The sequence below is a fragment of the Xyrauchen texanus genome, chromosome 7 (genome assembly GCF_025860055.1).
Source record: "Xyrauchen texanus isolate HMW12.3.18 chromosome 7, RBS_HiC_50CHRs, whole genome shotgun sequence".
NCBI classification, from domain to species: Eukaryota; Metazoa; Chordata; class Actinopteri; order Cypriniformes; family Catostomidae; genus Xyrauchen; species Xyrauchen texanus.
Window position 1 is genome coordinate 16027875 of NC_068282.1, and position 24618 is coordinate 16052492.

General features: G+C 37.8%; 1 protein-coding gene across 1 annotated transcript; it reads right to left on the minus strand.

The window, feature by feature from the left end:
* Nucleotides 1–230: 230 nt before the first annotated feature.
* LOC127646597 (transmembrane protease serine 9-like) lies at nucleotides 231–24027 on the minus strand. The gene is made up of 15 exons (XM_052130351.1): nucleotides 23896–24027; nucleotides 22945–22965; nucleotides 22690–22858; nucleotides 22291–22559; nucleotides 22045–22190; nucleotides 21575–21830; nucleotides 21358–21471; nucleotides 6335–6397; nucleotides 4695–4715; nucleotides 4427–4595; nucleotides 4048–4316; nucleotides 3796–3941; nucleotides 2434–2647; nucleotides 2217–2330; nucleotides 231–777 (listed from the first exon to the last, which is right to left on the minus strand). The coding sequence occupies exons 1-15, from the start codon at nucleotides 23942–23944 to the stop codon at nucleotides 773–775; spliced, it is 2025 nt and encodes a 674-aa protein (XP_051986311.1). The 5' UTR covers nucleotides 23945–24027; the 3' UTR covers nucleotides 231–772.
* Between the last annotated feature and the right edge of the window lie 591 nt (nucleotides 24028–24618).

Genomic DNA, 24618 nt, shown 5'->3' on the forward strand with positions numbered 1-24618 from the left:
ATTTCTGTAGACACTGTTTTGGCTACAAAATAATATTGTACAGCTATTGAACAAATGTTGACAAATAGCGTGGAATGCTGTCACACCATATGAGGTAAGTTGTCACAATGAAACTTAACATTAAACAGCCCATTATAAGATTTTCAGCTAAATTTAAATAGCAAAACAATTATGAAGCCAAAACTATTATGAGCCTTCTGCAAACACTGCAACACAAATGAAGAACTCTTTCCAGTAAATGCTGGCCATTTAATGACAGTTATATAACACAGATCACATACAAGAATAGCATGAAATATTATCATTTATATGTTGAATAATTAAAAAATGATGTGGTCAAGCCCTTTTTAAATTTATGACAAAAAAAATAAGAACGTAACAAATGTTAAGTCATGAGATGTTTACAAATTGATCACAAATTAAGAAAATTTTACATTTAAATTTCAAGTAATTTTGTGCTGATTTAGAGACTGTAAGACACATTTCTATGTAAGAACTGTGCTTAATATTTGCAAATCTTTGCCAATTCTCACAATAAATCTTATTAAAGAAAAAGATAGAAAAAGAAACTTCATACAAAAACAGAGGTAAGTGTTGTTGTTGAATGGAAACAATTTCCATTCACAGTCACACCCCTGAGTGAAGTTAGCAGTTCTGTGGTAGGCTGTTTGCATTGGTACTAGTAATTATTGCAGAGCTTCCAAAGCAACGTTGACCAGAAGTAGAATTTCCTCATCATGTGACTGGAGTGTATGTATGTGACAAGATGTTCTCACACTGCAAAGACATAAAAACTAATGATAATTCCTGAGACTGAGCAAGAGAGTGTACTGGTGGACAGATAAGTCTGGAATCATGCATTCAATGTTTAACCTCTTCAACTCTGCAGACAATATACATATATATATATATATATATATATATATATATATATATATATATATATATATATGTGTGTGTGTGTGTGTGTGTGTGTGTATTAAATTGTATGCATCATAAGATTGTAAACTGTGGCAGGGAGAAGGAGGGCTTGGCCAGGTCTTGATGCGGCACACCCAGCCCCAAATCTGGCTAATCAAGCCCTTGAGAGGTACAAAGGCGACCGGAGGCAGCAGTTCCAGAGAGAGAGTGTTATGGGCAGCTTCCTGGCATGTGTTTGTCTTTTCGTTTAAGTTAATCACAATTAAATGATTACAAGATAAAGAAGATTATGAGAAGATTATGAGAAGAGAAATGATGCGAGAACCGGCTTAACAACATAAATAATCATTTAATGATTAACTTAAACAAAAAGGCAAACACATGCCAGCTGCCCGTAACTCACTCTCTCTGAAATTGCTGCATCTGGTCACCTTTATCCCTCTCAAGGGCTTGATTAGCCTGATTATGGGCTGGGTGTGCAGCATCATGACCCAGCCCCACCCTCCTCCCTGCCAAACAAACATATTAAAAAACTGTTTAGGGTGGGAGGGGTTATGAAGAAAATTAGACCAAGTTTTGGCAATTAGTCCACAGTAAATGTAAATGTTGAGCTTTTTTTACAATAATGGCAGGTGGCAGCCCAAAAATGCTCCAGAGTTGAAGAGGTTAAGTTTAATTCATTTTAGGGTGTGCACCAATATTTTGATACACATGTAAGGGACACTGGGGCTAGTAGTCACATATTTTACTCTGTAAATCTTTCACAGGGTAGGTTCATTTTTGAAGGTCAATTTCTGTAGACACCTACCTTAATGTTTTGGCAACAAAGGTAAGTTGTCACAATGAAACTTAAAATTAAACAGCCCATTATAAGCTTTTCAGCTCAATTTAAATAGCAAAACAATTATGAAGCCAAAACAATAAATGGAACAGAAAAAAATGTGAAAGGTGATTTTACCAACAAATATTGTTATTAATGAATTGCATTATTTATTTATTTTTACAATAAAACACATGTGACAACTTGTTCCAATATAAATGTGACAAATAGACAACCTTGCATTAAAGTATACCAGTGTGGTTTTATTGTGTTCACTTGTTTACCAAACAGCTATAGCAAAAATGTGGGGATAAAGGGATTTGATTTGTAGTTTGGAGGACTGAATTCACAAAAATTATAATGGATTCTAATACGGGTTGTGAACAAGGTGTTTGAAAACCACATACAAAACCACTACTAGAGAAAACACAAATTTGTGTAATTATAGATACTGTATGTGTGTTTTTGGACTCACTGGTGCATCGCTGTGCATAATCTTTGCAGCAGTTTTTGAGGCAGCTAGTATTGCAGTTGCAACGGTTGAGGATGCTGTACTTCTCATTGCATCTCCCACTACAGGAGATTGAATCTACACCAAATGTACATATAAATAAGTCAAAGAGGTGTATTTTGTTAAGAGAGTATAAATCTATACAGTTGTGAAAGTGTGTGTGTGAGAGAGAAACTTTTACTTTGGCTTGCAGATGAGCATGAGTTTGGGGGGCTGAAGGTGACAAATCCCGGCAGGTTCTGACCAATGGTTTTCGTGATCCAGCTCTGATATTGAGACACGCGTGTGTACACACCAGGGCTGTTGGGATCAGCACAGCCATAACCCCAGCTGGTGATACCAGACTGAACCCACACTGAACACTGCCGGCTCACCATTGGCCCTCCAGAGTCCCCCTAAATAAAGAGTAAAACAGAAAAGTAAAGGGAGAGATTTAATGTTTTTCTGTTATTGGAACTTTTTTATTTTTGGGACTTTTTTCAGGACAGGACAGTGAAGGATGACAGGAAAGACTGGAAGAGCGATATCAGTGGAATCAGTAATGACCCTGTCTGTAAGGTCTATATGCCTCTGAAACACTCATGGCAAAGTTCATATTCGTTCTTCATTTAGAGCTAGAATGTCCAGCAACAGTATTCTATTTGCAAACATTCAGACACCTGTGACATTAAAATGTTTTATCAATAACTACATGCCTAATTATATGAATAGAATTCAGGTGAGATCATTAAAAGAAGCTGTTTTAACCACTCAGTGATGTTTTAAAGTAATATAGATGCTGTATATAATGTGTAATTTGTCATGTTCACATTCTGCATTCACTTTCGCTAATGGGCTAACTATGAAGTCCTATATGCACTCTCTGTCACCCTCATAATAAATACCCTCTGTTATTGTATTGCATGATGTCACTGATACTACTGCATTGATACTATGGGTGTATAAAAGGGTTGCTTTGGGCACAAAAATGTATGGCTTTCGGGCATAGATGTCATGCCAAAAGCCATTCGATTTCTGACTCCCTACCATGGGTGCGGTTAGGTGTTGGTGTAAGGGTGAGCTTTATGGCTAGGAACCAATTATGTAGATTAAAATTGTTTTATTAAAAAACAATTTCGGCACAACACCAGTGTGTTCATGTTAACTGATCTTGACTGATTAAAGAAATCAACTGGAAAAAGATGTACAGTAGGTGTCAAAGTAAGTGGAGAACCGGGTCACACCCAACAAGGGCATGGACAAATAGCAGTTGTGATTAACAGCCAGTATTAAGTTTTCCTGAATGTTCGTGCTAGCAAGCTGTCTCCAATGACCGCAAAAAACTAATAAACTAGTTCTTTTTTATGACATCACACCCATTTTTTTCTTCAGTTTTGCTATTTTGTCAACTCATTTTGGACATTATGTGTAGTTACTGTGTGTTTTTATTTATGTACAATACTGTCTTATAGATCATTCTAATATGGACACAGAAGAAATTAGGTCTTGATGGAGGTTATATGGTATGTATAGGTGTGCATACTCAAATGCGTAGTTGTTGTACCTGGCAGGTGTCTTTGCCTCCCTGCAGTAAACCAGCACATATCATGTTATTGGTGACAGATCCAGCACCAAGAAGATTATTACACTGATAATTAGCCACTACTGGAACCATAGTCTCCTGCAGAGTCCCAGGAGCAGATAAGCTCACTAAACAAGTAAACATACACACAAACACACACACACATGCAATCATCAATTTGTGATGTTACCATGAGAAGTCTTTATATGAATGAATGAGATTGTGGGTGTGTACCTCCAGCGCTAACATCTCCCCAGCCTGTGATCCAGCTGCTGGTGCCAGCAGCAAAGACACTGTTCTGGGCTGCCAGACACACAGGTCTAATATAGTCATTAAAGGTGACTGGGGAGGATAGGCGAAGCAGAGTGATGTCATTGTTGTTGGAGTTTCTATCGTAATAGGGGTGAGTAATGATTGTTTTGACACTTCTTGAGATTTCATTATTATTAACTCCCTGCAGTGTCTTTCTTCCTAAGTACACTTGCAGAGTGGATGTGCTGACACTGAATACAGGCAGAGAAAAAAAATGTCAAAAAACAAATACAAAACAGCAATAGGCATATACCAAGACCAATCGAAAATCTTTGCATATGTGTATTAAAGTGGTTCTTACCCAGGCATACAGTGTGCTGCCGTCAGCACCCATTCACTATTGATGAGGGATCCTCCACAAAAATGACCTCCAAAGGTGGAGCTCTGCAAACTGACCTGCCATGGCCACGACCCCTCAGGGGCATCTACACCACCCACAATACGTGAGTTTAAAGGGGCAAGTCCACAATCTGTGGAAAAGGGGAAGAGCGAAATACCTATTACAGATATTTCTATTTAAAAAACATGCAACTTCATATTAACATCTAATGAAAGAGAGGCGCTCTTACTATTCAACTGAGAAAGTGAACCTGCAATGAAAAAGACATAGTACACATTAAAGCTGAAGACATCATGACTTTTATGCATCTTGGTCAGCAAAGCAGGGATCATGTTTCCATTAATGGTCCTGCCACAGACCATTGCACTGATTTATAAAATGCAAACATCAATAACTTGTTATCACCCATAACTTCCACCTGGCCAGCAGATATGGCTCTGAATTTATGACATTTACTTTGAAAGCAATGCCACAACTGGCATCGATTGAGCTTAACTTGTATTTAACCTGAAATATTCCTTTAAGGTAACAACTGTACAATGTCACTTCTTGCCATGCAAACTGTAGAAACTGTAGTAAATGCATGGGCCACTCATTATTACTACCCCTGCATCTGTTTCCTCACATGTTCAACTACTGTATATATAGTATCTCACAAAAGTGAGTACACCCCTCACATTTTTGTAAATATTTGGACATTTTCACTTAGGGGTGTACTCACTTTTGTTGCCACTAATTAGACATTAATTAGACATTAATGGCTGTGTGTTGAGTTATTTTGAGGGGACAGCAAATTTACACTGTTATACAAGCTGTACACTCACTACTTTACATTGTAGCAAAGTGTCATTTCTTCAGTGTTGTCACATGAAAAGATATAATCAAATATTTACAAAAATGTGAGGGGTGTACTCACTTTTGTGAGATACTGTATTTGCTGAGTCAATTATCTCTCCTCTTCAACTTCTTTTTAGTCTTAAAGGGATAGTTCACCCAGACTTTCTTTCATCTGCAGGACACAACTAAAGATTTTTAGAAGAGTATTTAAGCTCTGTTGGTCCTTTAAATGCAAGTGAATGGTGGCCAGAACTTTGATGCTCCAAAAAGGACATAAATGCAGCATAAACTTTATCCATAAGGCTCCAGTGGTTCAATCCATATCTTCAAAAGTGATATGATAAGTGTGAGTGAAACTATGCAGACACCACATGTGAATTTCATATCTGTTTCTCACTCACACCTACCATATAGCTATTGAATTAATTTCCCCACTGGAGTCTTTTTGGACCTTGAGATTTCTGGCCACCATTCACTTGCGCCGAAAGGATCAACAGAGCTGAAATATTCTTCTAAGAATCTTTGTTTGTGTTCTACAGAATATAGAAAGTTCTATACATCTGGGATGGCATGAGGGTGAATAAATGATGAGAGATTTTTCATTTTTGGGTAAACTATCACTTTAAACAGTTCTCAGTTCTATATACATGAGTATAGTCATGTTTGAAATACTTAGAATGCCTTAGTGATTGCATTCAAGAAAATGATCTGCACAAAGTGAGTGAGTCTAAAATAAAAACCAGCCAGAACCTAAAACAATTGAGTAGATATACAATTGAATAAATTAAAGCCTACTTCTGTTCAACATTTTGGTCTGAATTTGGTTTATTATATGGAATTTGGTTTATTTATCTCCTGGATCATCTAAATTTCTATACACAAAGATAAATTATTATTTATATTTATTACGGCAAAGAACCTATTATTTATCAACAGTTGCATTGTATATGCTTATGATTCTAATACATGCATTCTATTCTCTCTAAATTGTAGCTAATCCAGAAAACAAGCCTTCAAGTCATGAAACCTTACCTTTGATGCATATGAGCAGGGCCAAAGTCACACAAGTCAACCTCCACATTTTCATTTCACCCTCTCTTTTGAAGTAGAATGGTTGTTGATGATAATGTTGTCATCTGTGACTCTTACAATCCCTTATATAATGGTGCGCTTCTGCAATGCATCTTCTCGTCACTCATCTGCCCTTTTGTTTGTCATGCTCCCCCTCCATTTTCATCATCATTCATTCTTCACATTCTTCTTGTAATGCATTGCTGTCAAACTCATATCCAATCACTTTTCATTGAGCAAATATATATATATATTTTTTCACAACTAGTGCTTTTAATAAATAGTTAATAAGGCTTAATCAGCTTTATTTGTGCAGTCATATAAGAAGTAAAATTAAATTTAAGATCCTTTTTGGAGAAGATTACATATTTTTCTTTTTTTAATCTTTTTTTTTTTTTCATATAATTTGTTTCATAATCTTACAAATAATTGTTTGTGAAGGATGTAGCCAAACTTGGCTAACACTAAATTTAAAATTGTTAGTTCATGTTAACTAATGTTGTTCAGTAATGTTAACAAATGGAACCTTAATGTAAAGTCTTACTGAGATATCAATGACTTTGAATGTCCAAGGTTTTCACCTTGCATTTGATCCTTATGTCAAGCAAAACAAAGTTTCTAATGTAATCATGACAACTTCTTTGTGACTCAATGTGTAACACATTAAACGTGACAAAAACATGCAAGTGGGAGGCATGACAATAATAATAGCCTTCAAACACCAAGACACAGGCCTGAATGATTATGTACCGAAATTGTTTCTCAAAAACTGTCATCATAAAAGCCAGACAAAGGACAGGGGACTCGGTGTGTGTTTAAATAGACGTTTTTGACATTTTGGAAGTTTCACCAGAATGCACAAGAATGGTACCCAAAGGCCAAATATTCTAACAGTTCAACTGAGTGTGTTCTGCTTCCAACCTCATCTATAAAATATACAATAAGAAATTAGAGCTCAACTTTATGTTACAAATGTATAAATTATGTCTTAATTTTAAAATTCTATGATTTTAAAAGTAAGCCGAAGTCAGCTGTAGTGACGAGATATTTCTCCCATGTGCTTTTTTCACTTTAAGCACAGAGACATCAATTGTCTGCATGTGTGAATGCAAATATTTCTGTTCTCATATTCATATGTTTGGCCTTCAGTGTCCAGGATATCTTTGATGTTCCTTTGATGATGTAATTATCCAATGACTTTTTAAATGTGATCTGTCTGGCTCCCAGGTTCTGCTCCACTTCTCTCAACTCCAACATCATTGTTGGAGGCAATGTCACAGATCTCAAGATCCGGCAAGATAAAGAACACAAAATCCTGAATATCAGCCTTGGAATAAGCCTTTTGTCAGCCTGTCAACATATTTTCTTAGAATTTGCTCATCAATCAGAAATCAAAAGGCAACCGATCATACGGTAAAAGACTTAATATAAAGTCATACAAACATAGAATTACTTTGTTGTTTGTGAATCAGATTAACACGTTATTAAGTATTTGTCTGGGTTGTCCCATACAATTATTATGGGGGGCCTGGGTAATTACAGTGGTCATGTAGAAGCACAGTAATAGACTACAGCACCAATAATACAGTGTTTATTCACACCAAAAATCACAGATTATATAACAGGCAACCTGGGTAGTTTACAACAGACATTGCATGGCCTTCATAATCCCAGTGTTTACGTACATTTCTTAGCACTGACTGAGTACACTTTAAAAACTTTTAGACAGGTTTCTTTGCTAACATGCAGCTCAACACACTAGTTGTTCTGGGTGAACTAGATAGTTCACCCAAAAATAAATATTATCTCACTATTCCTCACCCTCATGCCATCCCAGATGTGTATGACTTTCTTTCTTCTGCTGAACACAAACTAAATTTTTTAGAAGAATATCTCCGCTCTGTTGGTCCTTTCAATGCAAGTGAATGGTGGCCAGAAATCTGAAGGTCCAAAAAGGAGATAAAAGCAGCATACATGAAATCCATAAGATTCCAGTGGTTAAATCCATATCTTCAAAAGTGATAAACAGGTGTCACATGTGACTTTAGTACTTTAGATTTATAGTAAAAAAAGGACTTAAATGTTGATCTGTTTCTCACCCACACCTACCATATCGCATCCGAAGATATATATTTAACAACTGGAGTCTTATGGATTAATTTTATGCTGCTTTTAGCTGCTTTTTGGACCTTGAGATTTCTGCCCACCATTCACTTCCATTTAAAGGACCAACAGAGCTGAGATATTCTTCTAAAAATCTTTGTTTGTGTTCTTCTGAAGAAAGAATGTCACACACATCTAGGGTGGCATGAGGGTGTGTAAATGAAGAGAGAATTTACATTTTGGGGTGAACTATCCCTTTAATCTCACTTCCAAAATGCAAAAGACAATTCAAAGGAACTTCTTTTTGTCATTTCACTTGTTAGGAACAGGCCATGGATATGCAATGATGTAAGCCATAGCAGCCACAATGAGACACAAGAACTTGTAACAATTTTTAAGATTAGTCATCATGTGCAAAAGACTGCAGAAACAAGTATTACAGGAACAACCAGATAATGGACCATACATGGATGATGACAATGTGAATGCACTGTAAAAACATGTTCCCTTACCAGAAACTAAATTGCCTTTGGGTTTTATATAATCTATTTATATTTATATTTAGATGTAACTTTTTAAATAATGGAGTGTGTTCAAAAATAACAGCATATTTATTGTGAATTTTCACTGATATTGGTACAAACTAATATGTTGGGATAGATAGTGTGGCAGGGTGGAACCGGGTGTGTAGGATCACGACCCGGCTCCGCCCTGCCACGGATGGATGGATGGATGGATGGATGGATGGATGGATGGATGGATGGATGGATGGATGGATGGATGTTGACCTCTCTCATCAACAAGGCATATCCATCCACAGAACTACTGCTCAATAGATGTTTTTTTGTATTTGGCATCATTCTACGTAAAATCTAGAGACTGTTCTGTGTGCAAATCCCAGAAGATCAGCAGTTGCAGAAATATTCAATCCAGCCCGTCTGGCACCAACAATAAATAATTTAAAGGCAGAATTTGAAGCTTATAATTTTATAAAACCACTTGCATTCTTCTGCTAAAACTCTATTTCTATTATTTGAGCTGTAAATTCATTGAATAATAATTTTTACAGTTATTTAGGGTTTTAGGATTTGTTGACATTACATTATTTTGGCAATGAAGATGTAAAATTGGCTATAACATTACACAGAAAAGGTTAGTAAGTGATTTTATCACACTAAAATCATGTTAACACACATATTGTTTACATTTTGTGACTATACTTTTGAAATAGTGAGTATTTGAACGTTTATGGATTGGCCCCCATTCATTTTCATTGTAAATGCCTCACTGTAATTTCTTTTTGCTTTTTTTTTAAGAAAAGGAAGGGCAAGTCAATATACATTTTTGTGGAAATCAATATTAAGCCTTAAATGCTGTGGATAGAGCTGAACCTGTATTGAACCCAGAATATTCCTTTAAAAACAGTGGATAGTAATATAGGTCAAGTTAATCAAGTCAGTAAATTCACAAAATAAATGCATTCAAATGTGCATTACATATCAAAATACAGTGAACATCAATATTTATCAACTAGACAGTACAGCGGGCAATCATCTGTATTACATGCATAGGCCTATGTTACTGTACAGTGAGGCATTATTCAGTGTGGGTTTTAATGGGTCAGCAGAGGATCCGGCTTGTTTTTTTGTCCCAGACCAAACCAGGAAATATTTTTAATCATGATCTAATTTATCTGGGGAGAATAAAATCTAAGTATAGAAAAAGAGCTATGTGCAATTTATTTGAATGTATAATGCATTTTTAATCTTACCTGGGGAAAAACAACTTGTTCTTTAAAATTTCCGGTAAGATTGGATTATGTTCACCTTAAAAATGAATGATATCATCATGAGAAAGCAGAGTAGGCCTATAGCTGGCACTTAATCAATAGTTTAAACATTCTTTTTTTTTTCCACCCATATTATTTACTTCCACTGTACAGTGTTATCATGATCTCATCATGAATCATATTTTCATCAGTAAACCAGTTTTTCCTCTTTATGAAACTTAAAGCTGTTGTGGAAAACCAGGGTGGATCAGCTGCCCATTGAGATCCTCCTGCGAATTAAACTGGTAACTCTTCAGTAGTGGTGGGCCATGCATATAAATTCTAGGCCTTCAGTGTGATTCATGCCTGTGGCAGAGTGGAGGGCGGGGCCGGATGGTGATTCTGCACACCCGGTCCCTTTCCAGGCTAATTAAGCCTCCGAGAGGGATAAAGGCCGACTGCGGATGGTAGTGCGAGAGAGAGAGAACATTTACCGGCAGCTGACCATCGTGTGTGTGTTTGTGTCTTTTGTTTAATTTTTTCATTAAAATATTATTTACAGTATATTGTGAAGCCGGTTCTCGCTTCCTCCTTTCCCTTTACATTGGTGCCGAAACCCAGGAAGGAAGAGGGATACGCTGTGGTAGAGTTCTCGCCACTACCATCCACCCCAACGGTGCAGCCGCAGCCGTCTGCCGGGGAACGGAGGAACCCGGCCGCCTGGAAGCAGAGGAGAGAAGGGGCTCCTAACCGACCACCTGGAGCAGTCAGGGCCGCTGCCATGGGCAGAGGAGTCCCCTACCAGCCGCTGAAATGCGGCGGGGTCTGAGACCACCAACCGCGAGCGGGGAGGGGCTCGCTGCTGACCGCCTGGAGCGGGAGAACCACTGCCAGGGGCGGGGGAGACCCCTTCTGTTCCCCGAGAATGTGGAGGGGAGTTCCGTCCGGCAGGGGACATATCCTAAAGATCATACCCACCAAGAACAAATAAATAAATCTGATTGGCTGATATCTGACAATGTGACTTTAATTGCTCATTTATTTCCTCTGTTGATGGATTTTGCAGAAATTCTGAAGGCCTAATGGGGTGGAGCTCAAACTCACATGCTGCATCTGCTAAGGAGCTCGGCTGGGCATGTGATTTGTGAAATAGTTGTCACACTTTGCTTGTAAGCATCAAGGAATAAATTCTGACTGGATAAACTTTTAGTTTTCTCTATTAGTTTGTAGATTAATTAAGAGTGGAAAGCGATTAAAAATGTTTCATTCTCATGAACAGGTGATTGAAAATGAAAGGATAAAAAATATTTATTTATTTGGCATGTTAGGCCAGCAGAGAAGTCTTTGCTGGCCCTGAGAAATCGCCACTGCTCTTCAGTACTGCAACGTCTGCTCGTGTTTGTGAAAGGTGGCAGTCCTTTGTTTATATCGAGCCTGTGAGCTTAATGTTGGCGGGATGTTACGGGTATGAATTGTAGTTATGATTTACTTTTTCCTTGTTCCAGTTTCCTTCATTTAATCCAACAGTGTTATTTAAATGCTGTATAGAAACAGACTATAGTTAGGCCTACTTTACTCTTATTCCTATTTGATTTTAATTTAATCCAATTATGTTAAACTACTGTCATTAAATTCCTGTTGTTTTTACAAAAAAGCTGTAGTATTTAATTATGTAAAAAAAATACAGTAAACATTTAAACAACTTTACAGAACAACCTGTACATTTTACAGTTTAAAACTATTGTAATTTACATGACCACACTGGCACTGTAAAAAGTTTGTAAAAAATATACATATATATATATATATATATATATATATATATATATATATATATATATATATATAAGCAATATCAGACGAGCAAGAGTGCGATATGGCCCTACATTAGCACTGCTGTGATTCAGCCTCAGGCATGAGGCCATGAGGCCTATATATTGTATATTGTATATTGTATATATTGCTTATATACAACAGTTCAATGAACAAGTCAATTTAAAAAAAAATTGAAAAACCTAGTACTGTCATAAAAACACATTTGTGCATGAAACTACTTTCTTACATAACGGATCAGAATCTGCCGTTGCTGGTTCAAAACAAATGAAGCGTCCAAGCCTTCATTAGTAATTCAAAAATGTCACTTCAGAAATATTATCACGGCTTGTGCTGTTTCTAACAAGTCATTGGATAAACAATGATAGACAGATGGATGTGTGTGTGAGAGAGAGAAAGAGAGAGAGAGAGAGAGAGAGAGAGAGAAAGAGAGAGAGCGTGTGGATCACCTGTTGACACACCCAAGCAGAGATGCTGTCAGCTTTTCTGAAGGTCAGCTTTCTCAGTGGAAAATAGACATTCAAGCAAGGGTATTCCTCCCTATTTTGTAGTAGCCGGTGCGCAAGAGTCATTCACTATAGAAATAACGATGTCCTCTGCCATTTTAAACAGTATGTATCAATGTGGAAACTTCGATAAAAGGTAAGCACCCTGAGTTCTGTAATAAATCAGTTTTGATGAACTTTATTCCTGAAGTTGTCCATTTAAAGCTGTTTAAAGCTATTTACTAGCTTTGGTTATGTATTCGTAATACGAGCCATCACGGAGCGCTGTTCTATGTAAACAATGACTAACGGATTCACTTTACCTCACCAACTGGCTCATATTATACACAAAAATTATCTTTTGCCGCCACCTGCTGGCTAACATATGTAATTTCAAAAATAAAGACTCCTGCCTCATATGGTAATATCTAAATTAACTGGGTTGAATAAACTGTGCTTGAAAAAAAATAAATAAATAAATAAAGACTCCTAACAGATGTGCGCTACTCTTACACTTTAGTTTAGAACAGCATGAACACAAGCAGAGTGATACACACAGTGAAGCATCCCAGTGCTAATGTGTCAGACCATCAGTGCTCATGGAATGTCTCTCGTCCAATCAGATTCGAGGACCGGAACTAACAGTGGTATATATATATATATATATATATATATATATATATATATATATATATATATATATTACATTTACTGTAAGAGTTTTCTTCGTTTATTCTGGTGAGTGTTTACATTCCTCCAAACGCGTCTGGGAACATAGCGCTGCAACAGCTGGCTGATCAAATCTCAGACACAGAACAACAATACCCGGACTCAGTTATTAATATTCTTGGGGACTTTAACAAAGCAAATCTCACACGCGAACTGCCCAAATACAGAGAGCACATTACATGTGTTAGATAATTTTGTCATCCAATGTATTTAATTTATTTTGTTGATCTGCAATCCCCGTCTCGATACGGCTCAGCTGAGGGAAGAAAGAAATGACGCAGACACACAATGCTATCAAATCCTTATTAAATAGTTATTTACCTTATATGGGGGTGACATACATGTTCGAGCTATGTGTGAAACGTGAGAGGAGAGAAAAAACACATTCCTAAAGAACACAACATTATTCCACAACATGCCTGTGGAATAATTAAGGCTTCTCAACAACTTATCTGGGTGATGTAGCTTGCTGTGTCATCACAAAGCAAAGCTGCTCCTTGTTCAAAGGATGTGTTCTTTAGGAATGTGTTTTTTCTCTCTACTCTCATGTTTCACACGTAGCTCAATCATGTATGTCATGCCATCTGTCTATTGCAATATGCTGACAACATTCTGCTTTCCGGCCAGGACATCAAGTCATGCACAGCCACTTCAACTATTGTGTGCAATGTATTAGCGAAGGCTTGCTTCAAGACATAAAAAGAAATGATGCAATGGGTGAAACTGAACTATCAATCTGGGTCATGAACTACAGAAAGGAACAGTATGTCTCTCCACAGACAGAGTGAAGATGATTAATACCTTCCAACACCCTAAAACAAAGGCTCAAATGCAAAGCTTATTGGGTTTAGTGAACACCTCTCACCAGGTAGGAACAATCATGCACAACATTACCACATGACAGCACAACATTGATCAGGGTATGAAGTTATTTTATTGGCTACTGCTAATCTGACCATTAAACCAACTTCCACTGTACACAGCCCGACATTATCATTCCAAATTGCTGACTCAAGGTGAATTTTCTAACGACACACATGATTGCTTCGATCGCCTAAAAACATGTTTCATCATCCGCCCTGGAGTAGGGGAACCATTGGTACGTTGATGGGTCTTGTTCCAAGCCAAATGATTCCGTATACTGGTTTGGGTATGCTGTAATGGAACTTCTGAATCGAATTATTGAAGCTTATTGGCACCCATATAAATCTGCACAAGCTGCTGAGTTGTTTGCGTTGATCAGCGCATGCCATTTGGCTAAAGTTAAATCAATCGATATACACACAGACTCGAAGTATGCTGATGAGGTAGCAAAGTTTGCTGCAAGGGAAGTTATGGTAAGCCCAGAGCTGAATCAAGCTGAAGAGAGATTTTCCATGGTACAATCAACACTGGTAAAAGACAATGACATTAAATTGTTACAGGCAAATTCATCTGAATCTGACAACATTGGGCCTCAAATTAAGTGAAATCAAACTTATTGCATAAATGGGGTACAAAATTCAGTAAAATGTATCCTGGACTCATGTCTGATGTGCGCACAGAATAACAGACACAAGCCTACGAAGCACGACTCATTACCACACTCGGAACTGCCATTCTAAACGGATAGAAGCTTTCCTGTGTGTGAGGTAAAATGATAAAATGGTGAAAATTTGGCAAAATAAATATTACAGAGATTCGGCTGACTGAGCTCAGAATGTCACCATCCTCTGTTGTTAATCTTTCCATTTGAAATAATAATGGGTAAGCCTTTCCCGACCCCTTGGGTCAAAGGCCGCGCTGGCTTTCTCTCCATAGGTGACAAGGAGGTGGTGATTGCAGAAAATGTGGATTCCCTCATTAAATATTACATGGCATAAATGATGATATCTCTCTCTCTCTCCCTCTGCCTGCAGAAAGCCCTACTCATCCATTTGTTCCAAATCAGCAGGTTCTGGTGAAGTGTCTGAAACCAAAAAAGTTAGGTGAACCAAAGTGGGCCCCAACCACTGTACTGCCGGTGACCAGAACGAGGTGCTAACTGACCTTCAACCACAGTGGATCCATGCAAGCTGCGTGAAGCTTGCTCTAGAGGAGGGCCTTACTGATTCAAGGTGAACGGTGAAAGCACTGGAGGAGCTGAACACGCAGCGCCAGTGCCCAACCAGGAATCTGCGAATTAGGAGGACCTGAGGAGGGACCCGGAACAGTCAACATGAAGACATTCCTACTGACACTCTGCATATGGCAGGCGTGCTTGCCTATGCCCATTCAGAATCAACACAACAGCAAGGAGTCACAAGTGTAATTCCAATTCCTAGAAATAATGTATGATGGTTTATGTTTTATGGTAATGTTACAGGAAGATGTTTCTGTTATGAAGGTATGGGTAAACACCCGGAAACGAAGGTACATAGAAGGTGATGCCTCAAGTGACCCTGAAGTATATCTAGACAGTGTTGGACAGCCAAGAGGTATTAAATGTTTGGATTAACTCTTGGCTAAAGATGGAGGAGGAATATGTAAAATATTTGGTGACAAATGCTATACATACATCCTGGGTCACATAGATGATGATGGTGAATTCATGAAGGTATGAAAGGAAATGGATAAGTTGAATAAAGAATTAGCTGATAACATCAGCAATGTTATTTTTTCAATGTGTTTGTGTGGTTCGTACCATGGATGTTTTCCATTATATCGATTGCCATATGCATTCTACTTATTTTATTATTTGGCCCAATTTGCTACAATTACTAATGCAAAAGTTGAATGTGATGATAAACAGGCATAATATCGCCATGCTCCATTACGCGTGTATACCTAATACTGAAGTTGGTTGAGAAGGCTATGTGATCCTTTCAGGATCAAAGTGGGCATTGTGGAATAATTAAGGCTTCTCAACAACTTCTCTGGGTGATGTAGTTGGTGTGTCATCACAAAGCAAAGCTGCTCCTTGTTCAAAGGATGTGTTCTTTAGGAATGTGTTTTTTCTCTCTATTCTCACATTTCACACGTAGCTCAAACATGTATGTCACCCCATATAAGGTAAAGAACTATTTCATTGGTGGGGGTCCAGTGGAATGTGGTTTTTCTGGACCATATAACCGAATGCTGAACAATAAACGTTGAAGAAGGATTTGATAGCATTGTGTCTGTGTCATTTCTTTCTTCCCTCAGCTGAGCCGTATCGAGACGGGGATTGCAGCTCAACAAAATAAATTAAATACATTGCATGACAAAATTATCTAACAATGCCCCACCAGAGACAGGAATATATTGGATCACTGCTATACAACATTAAAGGATGCATATCGCTCTGTCCCACGTGCAGCTTTGGGACTCTCTGATCACTGTCTGGTACATCTTCTCCCGAACTACAGGCAGAAATTAAAATCAACAAAGCCAGTTGTAAGGACTGTAAGGAGATGAACTAATGAAGCAGAGCTGGAACAACAAGCCTGCTTTGACTGCACTGATTGGAGTGTTTTTGAAGCTGCAGCTACAGACCTGGACGAGCTCACAGATACTGTTACATCATACATTAGTTTCTGTGAGGGTATGTGCATCCCTACTAGGACATTTTTATTATTCAACAATGATAAACCATGGTTCACAGGAAAACTCAGACAGCTTCGTCATGCCAAAGAGGATGCTTACAGGGGTGGGGATAGAGTCTTGTATAATCAGGCCAGGAACACACTGAATAGGGAAATCCGAGTGGCTAACAGAAGCTACTCTGAGAAGTTGAAAAACAAGTTTTCAGCTAACGACCCTGCATCAGTGTGGAGTGGCCTGAAACAATTATAGACCTCCTACCCCCAACCCTGTGGTGGACCAACGAATGGCTGACAACCTGAATGTGTTGTATTGCAGATTCAAAAGGCCCAATTTCACACCCCGCACGCACTCGGACCTTCATTTCACACAAACATTAACACCTCCAGCAACCCCCCTCCTCCCCCCTCCTGCAACACAAACTGCACTCAAGATCTGTGAAGACGACGTGTGCCTTTGGAAGCAAAGGTCAAAGAAGGCTCCAGGCCCAGATGGTATCTCACCAGCATGCCTTCATTCCTGTGCTAACCAACTGGCCCCCATCTTCACTCAGACCTTCAATAGATCACTGGAGCAGTGTGAAGTCCCATTCTGCTTCAAACGCTCAGTTATTATCCCTGTCCCTAAGAAACCTAAAATCACAGGACTTAATGCCTACAGACCTGTCGCCCTGACATCTGTGGCCATGAAGTCATTTGAGAGACTGGTGTTGGCCCACCTGAAGGACATCACTGGACCCTTTCTGGATCCCCTTCAATTTGCTCAAGTCAACATGGGATTGCATCACGTCCTGCAACATCTGGACAGACCGGGGACATACACAAGGATCCTTTTTGTGGACTTCAGCTCGGCTTTCAACACAATCATCCCAGCTATACTCCGGACTAAGTTAAACCAATTCCCTGTTCCCACCTCTACCTGTCAGTGGATTACCAGCTTTCTGACGGACAGGCAGCAGCTTGTGATGCAGGGAAAATTTACTTCCACCACCTGTACCATCAGAACTGGTGTCCCCCAGGGATGTGTTCCCTCCCCCAGGGCCGGCCCTGGCCAATTTGCTGCCCTAGGCAAGATTTCACCTGGTGCCCCTGGAATCACAGACAATTCCACCACTGATCATTGTGTTCATACACTCACACAGAAACAAACTGCGCAGCTTTGTCTTGTTTTTCTTTATTTTGAAAATATTTTGGAAACAAACAAACACACACACACACACACACACACAACTAAATTATAAATATAATATAAATAAATTTATATTATAAGATTATTGCAGAAAAAAAAATACAGAAACAAAAAGATACACAAAAAAATAAATAACTATACACAAACTGGAATGCAAAATGTAGCAAATGTTCTACAGCCTTACTCTCCTTGCCTTTCTAGCAGCAAAGTCATCTATGATATCATCATAAGACAGCTGTTGGGAGACCACATGATTTATGCTAATGACTGAAAGTCCACTGAGACGTTCTTGAGCCATTGTAGATCTCAGGTAGTTTTTAATCAGTTTGAGCTTAGAGAAGCTCCTTTCAGCAGCAGCGACGGTAACAGGTAGATTGGCAGAGATTCTTAGAGCGACCCACATATTGGGGTAAATTTCCGTCAGCTTCTTCTTGTGCAGGAAAGTCAGGAGCTCAATGTTTGTCATGTTTTTTGATGGCAGATGTGGAAAGTTTAGCATTTCCAATATAATATAATACAATATAATATCTTAATAAAAACCTAAAGTAATATTGACAAACTATATATATCATTTGAAACCTCATGTTTGTTTTCATGCCAAGAGTTCAAAAGATAACACCAATTCAATTTTATGAGGAAAAAAAAAGGTCTGAAAATGTTTTAAATATAAAGAAAGATATTATGGATTCTCGATTTGTGATGTGGTTGCGAGCTATAACGCACATATGTGCTCTTTTTATGCATTTATTAGAGGTTGAATTCAAATCAAATACTACAATTAAACACACAAACAGCAAGAATAATTACATCTGGTATTCATGCACAAAACTGTATTGAGCACTTCTCTAGCATACTAGTACTTACATTTTCAAAAAAATAATTTTGAAAGTGTTTGTTTTCCAGTAACAGTTAGATGGTAGCAATGTCCTACTAACTACACATTACTAATTTAGCCAATTCAAATAAAAATACCATAAAATAGTGCACAAGTTCAACTGTCATGATAAGCTATTTCAAATTAGCAAACGTTACTAGCATCGATCGTCGAACTAACTGCTAACTTATGCATAATGCAACATAGATAAACAGATACATCACATTCATTACCTCTATCTTTATCCCGTTTTTCTTCCTCTTCTCTTCTTTTTTTTCTTCCCTGGGCACCAGAGGGCTTCGGTCTTTTGACATAATGATAATTTATCTGTGAATTCGGCCATCCGTCACAATATCAAACAGGTAATGGATGTCTTTAAGTGCAGCGGGAAATTGATACGTCACTCGGACCGGGGTTGATCGGGAAAGCAATGTAGTTATAAAAAAAAAAAAAAAGAAAAAAAAGCAATGTAGTTATGTTTTTGTGGGATGATCGCTTATATATATATATATATATATATATATATATATATATATATATATATATATATATATATATATATTTATCTGTAGTATTAAAGTTGTATTGTTAAAAAATAAAATAAAAAAATAAAAAAACTCTTTGGACGCTCAGGCGCCCCAAGGGGTGTGCGGCGCCCCTAGCATTTGCCTATTCCGCCTATGCCACGGGCCGGCCCTGGCCATATGTATGATGTTATGATGCAATAGAGAATGTCACTGTATCTTCTTACTCTTTACATGTCTACAAGATACAGTTTTCCACAAACAAATTAGGCACTGGTACTTATCATCTCGACTTATCTCTCATAAATGCAATAGCCTGCAGAACATTCAGGAGCGGGAATGCATCTATACGAGAGCACAAGTTTTGTGAGAGAACGCAAAATAATTTACTTATTTTTTTCCCACACCACTAATTTTCCCCCACCATCTTGGCCCTTTAGAAGCTCCGTAAATGTACCAAAGCATCTTCTTTCTCTGGAAATTATATATATTCCATTAATATCAGTACTAACAAGAAAAACATTAAAACTGTGAAACTGTGTGATACTTTTAAGTTATTTGCGTAATATGGGCTTTGTGTGTGTGTGTGTGTGTGTGTGTGTGTGTGTGTGTGTGTGTGTGTGTGTGTGTGTGTGTGTGTGTGTGTGTGAGTGTGTATTTATCACTTTGTGGGTACCAAATGTCCCCATAAGGATAGTAAAACCCGAAATGTTTGACCGTGGGGACATTTTGTCGGTCCCCATGAGGAAAACAGCTTATAAATCATACTAAATTATGTTTTTTGAAAATGTAAAAATGCAGAATGTTTTCTGTGAGGGTTAGGTTTAGGGGTAGGGTTAGGTTTAGGGGATAGAATATTTGTACAGTATAAAAACCATTATGTCTATGGAAAGTCCCCATAAAACATGGAAACACAACATGAGTGTGTGTGTGTGTGTGTGTGTGTGTGTGTGTGTGTGTGTGCGCGCGCGTGTGGGGGGTCTGTTAAATTATTATTATTATTATTATTATTATTATTATTATTATTATTATTATTATTATTATTATTATATTGCTAGTATTCTTTTATTTATTTTTTCCTTTTTTTTGTACCCCTAACTAAATCCCGCTGTAATATTTTTCTAAAAAAAAACATTCAAACATAGCAGTCTGTGGTGGCTAAATTGGAATTGTACAACGTTACACGTTTGAGCGGAGTTTGAAGGCTCCACCTGGCGGAGAGGTGCTGGAGATACACAAGTCACGTTCCAGTCAAGAAATATATCAGATTGGAACAATATCGTAGAGAGTGTGCCATGAGGTAAGCTCTGGTTCTTGTTTCTAAAGTATCTATTCAGCAATAAATGAGTTACAAGTTAAGTTGTTGTCATTGTTTTATGTTATCATTGGTGTGGATTATTACACACAACCTTACAGGCCAGAAGTATTAAATCAATGTTATTTAAATTATATACGATTGTTTATGTTTTGTACAGTACGAAAAATAACATTAGCAAAAACCTATGTTATTTGTGACAGACAAATTCAAATAAAATGCTCTTTAGTTCTTCATGTATATATTCAGCTTTAATCTAAGCAATGTTGAAATTTAACTGGTTAGACAATTACTTAGCAATTCAAAGTCAAGAAGAGAGAGAGAGAGAGAGAGAGAGAGACAATTAAACAAGAAAAGTTATTGCAGCAGTTCTTGTGGTAAATTGATCCTATGATTTTGGTCCTTGTTGCTTGCTAAAATTACTTTAATCATTAGTAGATACTCCATATGAATTCTCAGGGTTGACTCAAGTCTCTTCCTGTAAAGACATGAAAACAAACAATTAGTCCATGGATCAAGTGAGAGAAATACAGAGTTACCTCAGGTCTTTGCAGAAAATGCTGTAGTTATTTTGTTTAAAACAGATAACGTTTGTTTCTGTATGTATTTGTTTGTGTATACTCACTGATGCATCGCTTTTTATAATCTCTGCAGCAGTTTACACGGCAGCGAGTATTGCAGTTGCACAGGTTGCGGCTGTCATACTTCTGACCACATCTTCCACGACAGGAGAATGAAACTAAACAATCACACATATAAAGAGCATTATGCAAAGACGTGGGTGTTGTTTAGGAGGCATAAATATGTGGGTGTGTAATTTTTAGAGAGAGAGAGAGCATTACATTGAAAGGGTGGAGGTGGTAAGGTAATCAAAGCAGGTGAGGTATTAGGAGTAGGTTGGCATGAGCTTGTAGTGTTGAAGTTGATGAATCCTGGAAGGTTCTGGTTGATGGTGTTCATGATCCAGCTCTGGTACTGGGACACACGTGTGTACACACCAGGTGTGTTGGGGTCAGCACAGCCATAACCCCAGCTGGTGATACCAGACTGAACCCACACTGAACAATGTTGGCTCACCATTGGCCCTCCAGAGTCCCCCTACAGAAAGAGTTAGAGAAAATGTTGTTTTGTTTACAGGACTGTAATTTCACATTGAAACTTGGGCTTAAAGTTAAAGGAAAATACCCTCAAAGATTTCAAAAAGGCAGTATAGATGAATAAAGATATATAATATCAACTTAATTTTCAGACAAAGAGCATTTGTTGGTGTGCACAACTGGATAAATTATAATGATCTAGTTGGTTGTTGTACCTGGCAGGTGTCTTTGCCTCCCTGCAGTAAACCAGCACATATCATGTTATTGGTGACAGATCCAGCACCAAGAAGATTATTACACTGAGAATTATCCACTACTAGAACCATAGTCTCCTGCAGAGTCCCAGGAGCAGATAAGCTCACTAAACAAGTAAACAAACACAAACACACACATGCAATCATCAATTTGTGATGTTACCATGAGAAGTCTTTATATGAATGAATGAGATTGTGGGTGTGTACCTCCAGATGTAACATCTCCCCAGCCTGTGATCCAGCTGCTGGTGCCAGCAGCAAAGACACTGTTCTGGGCTGCCAGACACACAGGTCTAATATAGTCATTAAAGGTGACTGGGGAGGATAGGTGCAGCAGAGTGATGTCATTGTCATTTGTGTTGCTGTTGTAGGAGGGGTGAGTGATGACCTGGGTGACATTTCTTTTGATTTCATTGGCATTAACTCCCTGCTGTGTACTCTTTCCCAAGTAAACTTGCAGAGTAGAAATGCTGACACTGAATACAGGCAGAGAGGATGAAAGTGAAGAATACAAAGGAATAATGTAAGAACAGTCTCAGAGTTGGTACGAACAGTGATTTTAAATCTGTGGTTGGGTAGATAGATGTGTGTTTATGTGAATCGAACCTATTAAAACAGTGAGCCGCTGTCAGCACCCATTCACTGTTGATGAGTGATCCTCCGCAAAAATGACCTCCATAGGTGGAGCTATGCAAACTGACCTGCCATGGCCATGCCCCCTCAGGGGCATCTAGACCACCCACTATACGGGAGTTTAGAGGGGCTTGACCACAAACTAAGAAAGAAAGAAAGAGCTATTCACATAAACATTTTAAAAATCTGACTTCTTATCAACATCTAAAGAATGAGAGGGGCTCTTACCATTCAACTGAGAAAGTGAACCTGCAACGAAAGAGACGTTGTATATATTAGAGGGAAAGGTTTTTACAAATCCTCACAAACAAACCTGTGGCAGTTCTGCCTCCCTAAATTTGGAGTGTTAGAGTAGTTACAGTTGTTTGCTTATAGTCCTTCCCACTGAGAATTGAGTGACCCTACGTCACGCCCACAGTAAATAGTCCAAACTAATTACATTTAAATAAAAAATCAATGAATAATGATATATTTTAATCATTTATATCAAGGGAAAATTGTTTTTAAGTTCTGTATTCAATGAACATTCGCCAACTATTCCTAAGAGATAGTCTGAAAAGTCCACACACTGCACTAAAACATCACTGGCTTCCAGTGATGGACTGGCCATTTGCAGCAGTTCGAGAGCCGACCGGAACTGACCTTCCCATGCAACACAATTTATGTCCGCAGCTCAAGAAACTAGCAAGACCATCCCTCCCACACAGCTCTGACGAACCTGCTCTGCTCTTGAACCATGCAGCCCCGTGGTAAACACAGCATCAGATATTAAAACCATAAAGGCACTGTGCAAAGCTCTTTGAAACTAGATTAAACAGCCCAAACATTCTAAGCAAAACCTATTGTGTTAATAATATCTTTGTAAAATTGCTGTCTCCAGAGATGTCAGGTAGGAGACACAAACTGTCCAAAAAATATCAAACCTACAAGCTTTATTGCATTCTGGAAGCATTGATGGCAGTTTCAGTGTTAGACGTTCTATGTGCTGGAACTATAAGTTATATGTGCCCCTATTAATGAAACTTTAGACATGTGGCTGCATATGACATCCAAAATTATTTAGATAAAATATCTCACATGGCACAGGAACATGACTACTACAAATGCCATAGAAACTAATAATATTAGAAAGTGTAAATAAATGTTTATACCCTTAATATCATGAGACTAAGTCCTTACCTGTAACACACTGAAGCAGGACCAAAGTGAAGCATGCTAACCTCCACATCTTCACACAAACCGTCTCTTACTGTAGCTTGCAGAATGAATGCTGATGGTGGATTTGGTCTTCTTTGCCACTCACAATCCCTTTTTATATTCACTTCTACAGTCTCATTCTGTCACTTATCTAAATACTCTTATGTCACACTAATTCATTTTTAATTATAAGTTTTTACTCATTGTTATTTTGTGCTCCTCACCCTCTTTTCACAATGCAAACCTGTCAAACATGTATTATATAAGTATTCACTAAACATTCTGCATATTTTAAATGCAAGTATCTGGCAAGTTTTCTAATTCCCTTTTTTTCCCTTTTTTGCAGGGCGTGAATGTCATTAAATACATGATTGCAGTTTGAACTAATCTTTCAGAGAATAATTAGTATTTCACATTATAATGCATATAACGATGCATATTAACATTATTTATAACAAGACATCAAATGTATATCTAAAGCAAACTTAATTTGTTAAAAAAAATAATGCATGTTGAAAAATCTAATAAATTAAAATAATTATATTTTCATTTGATTAAAGTTTTAATGAATTCATTTGTGACAGTAAAATGCCATTAAACTGGCGAATATGGAATTTAAAAAAATAACTATCCAATAACCAAAATGTACTGTACATCATGACCTCTTGTGTGTTTTTGAATGTAATGTCAGTGAATGTAACTGGA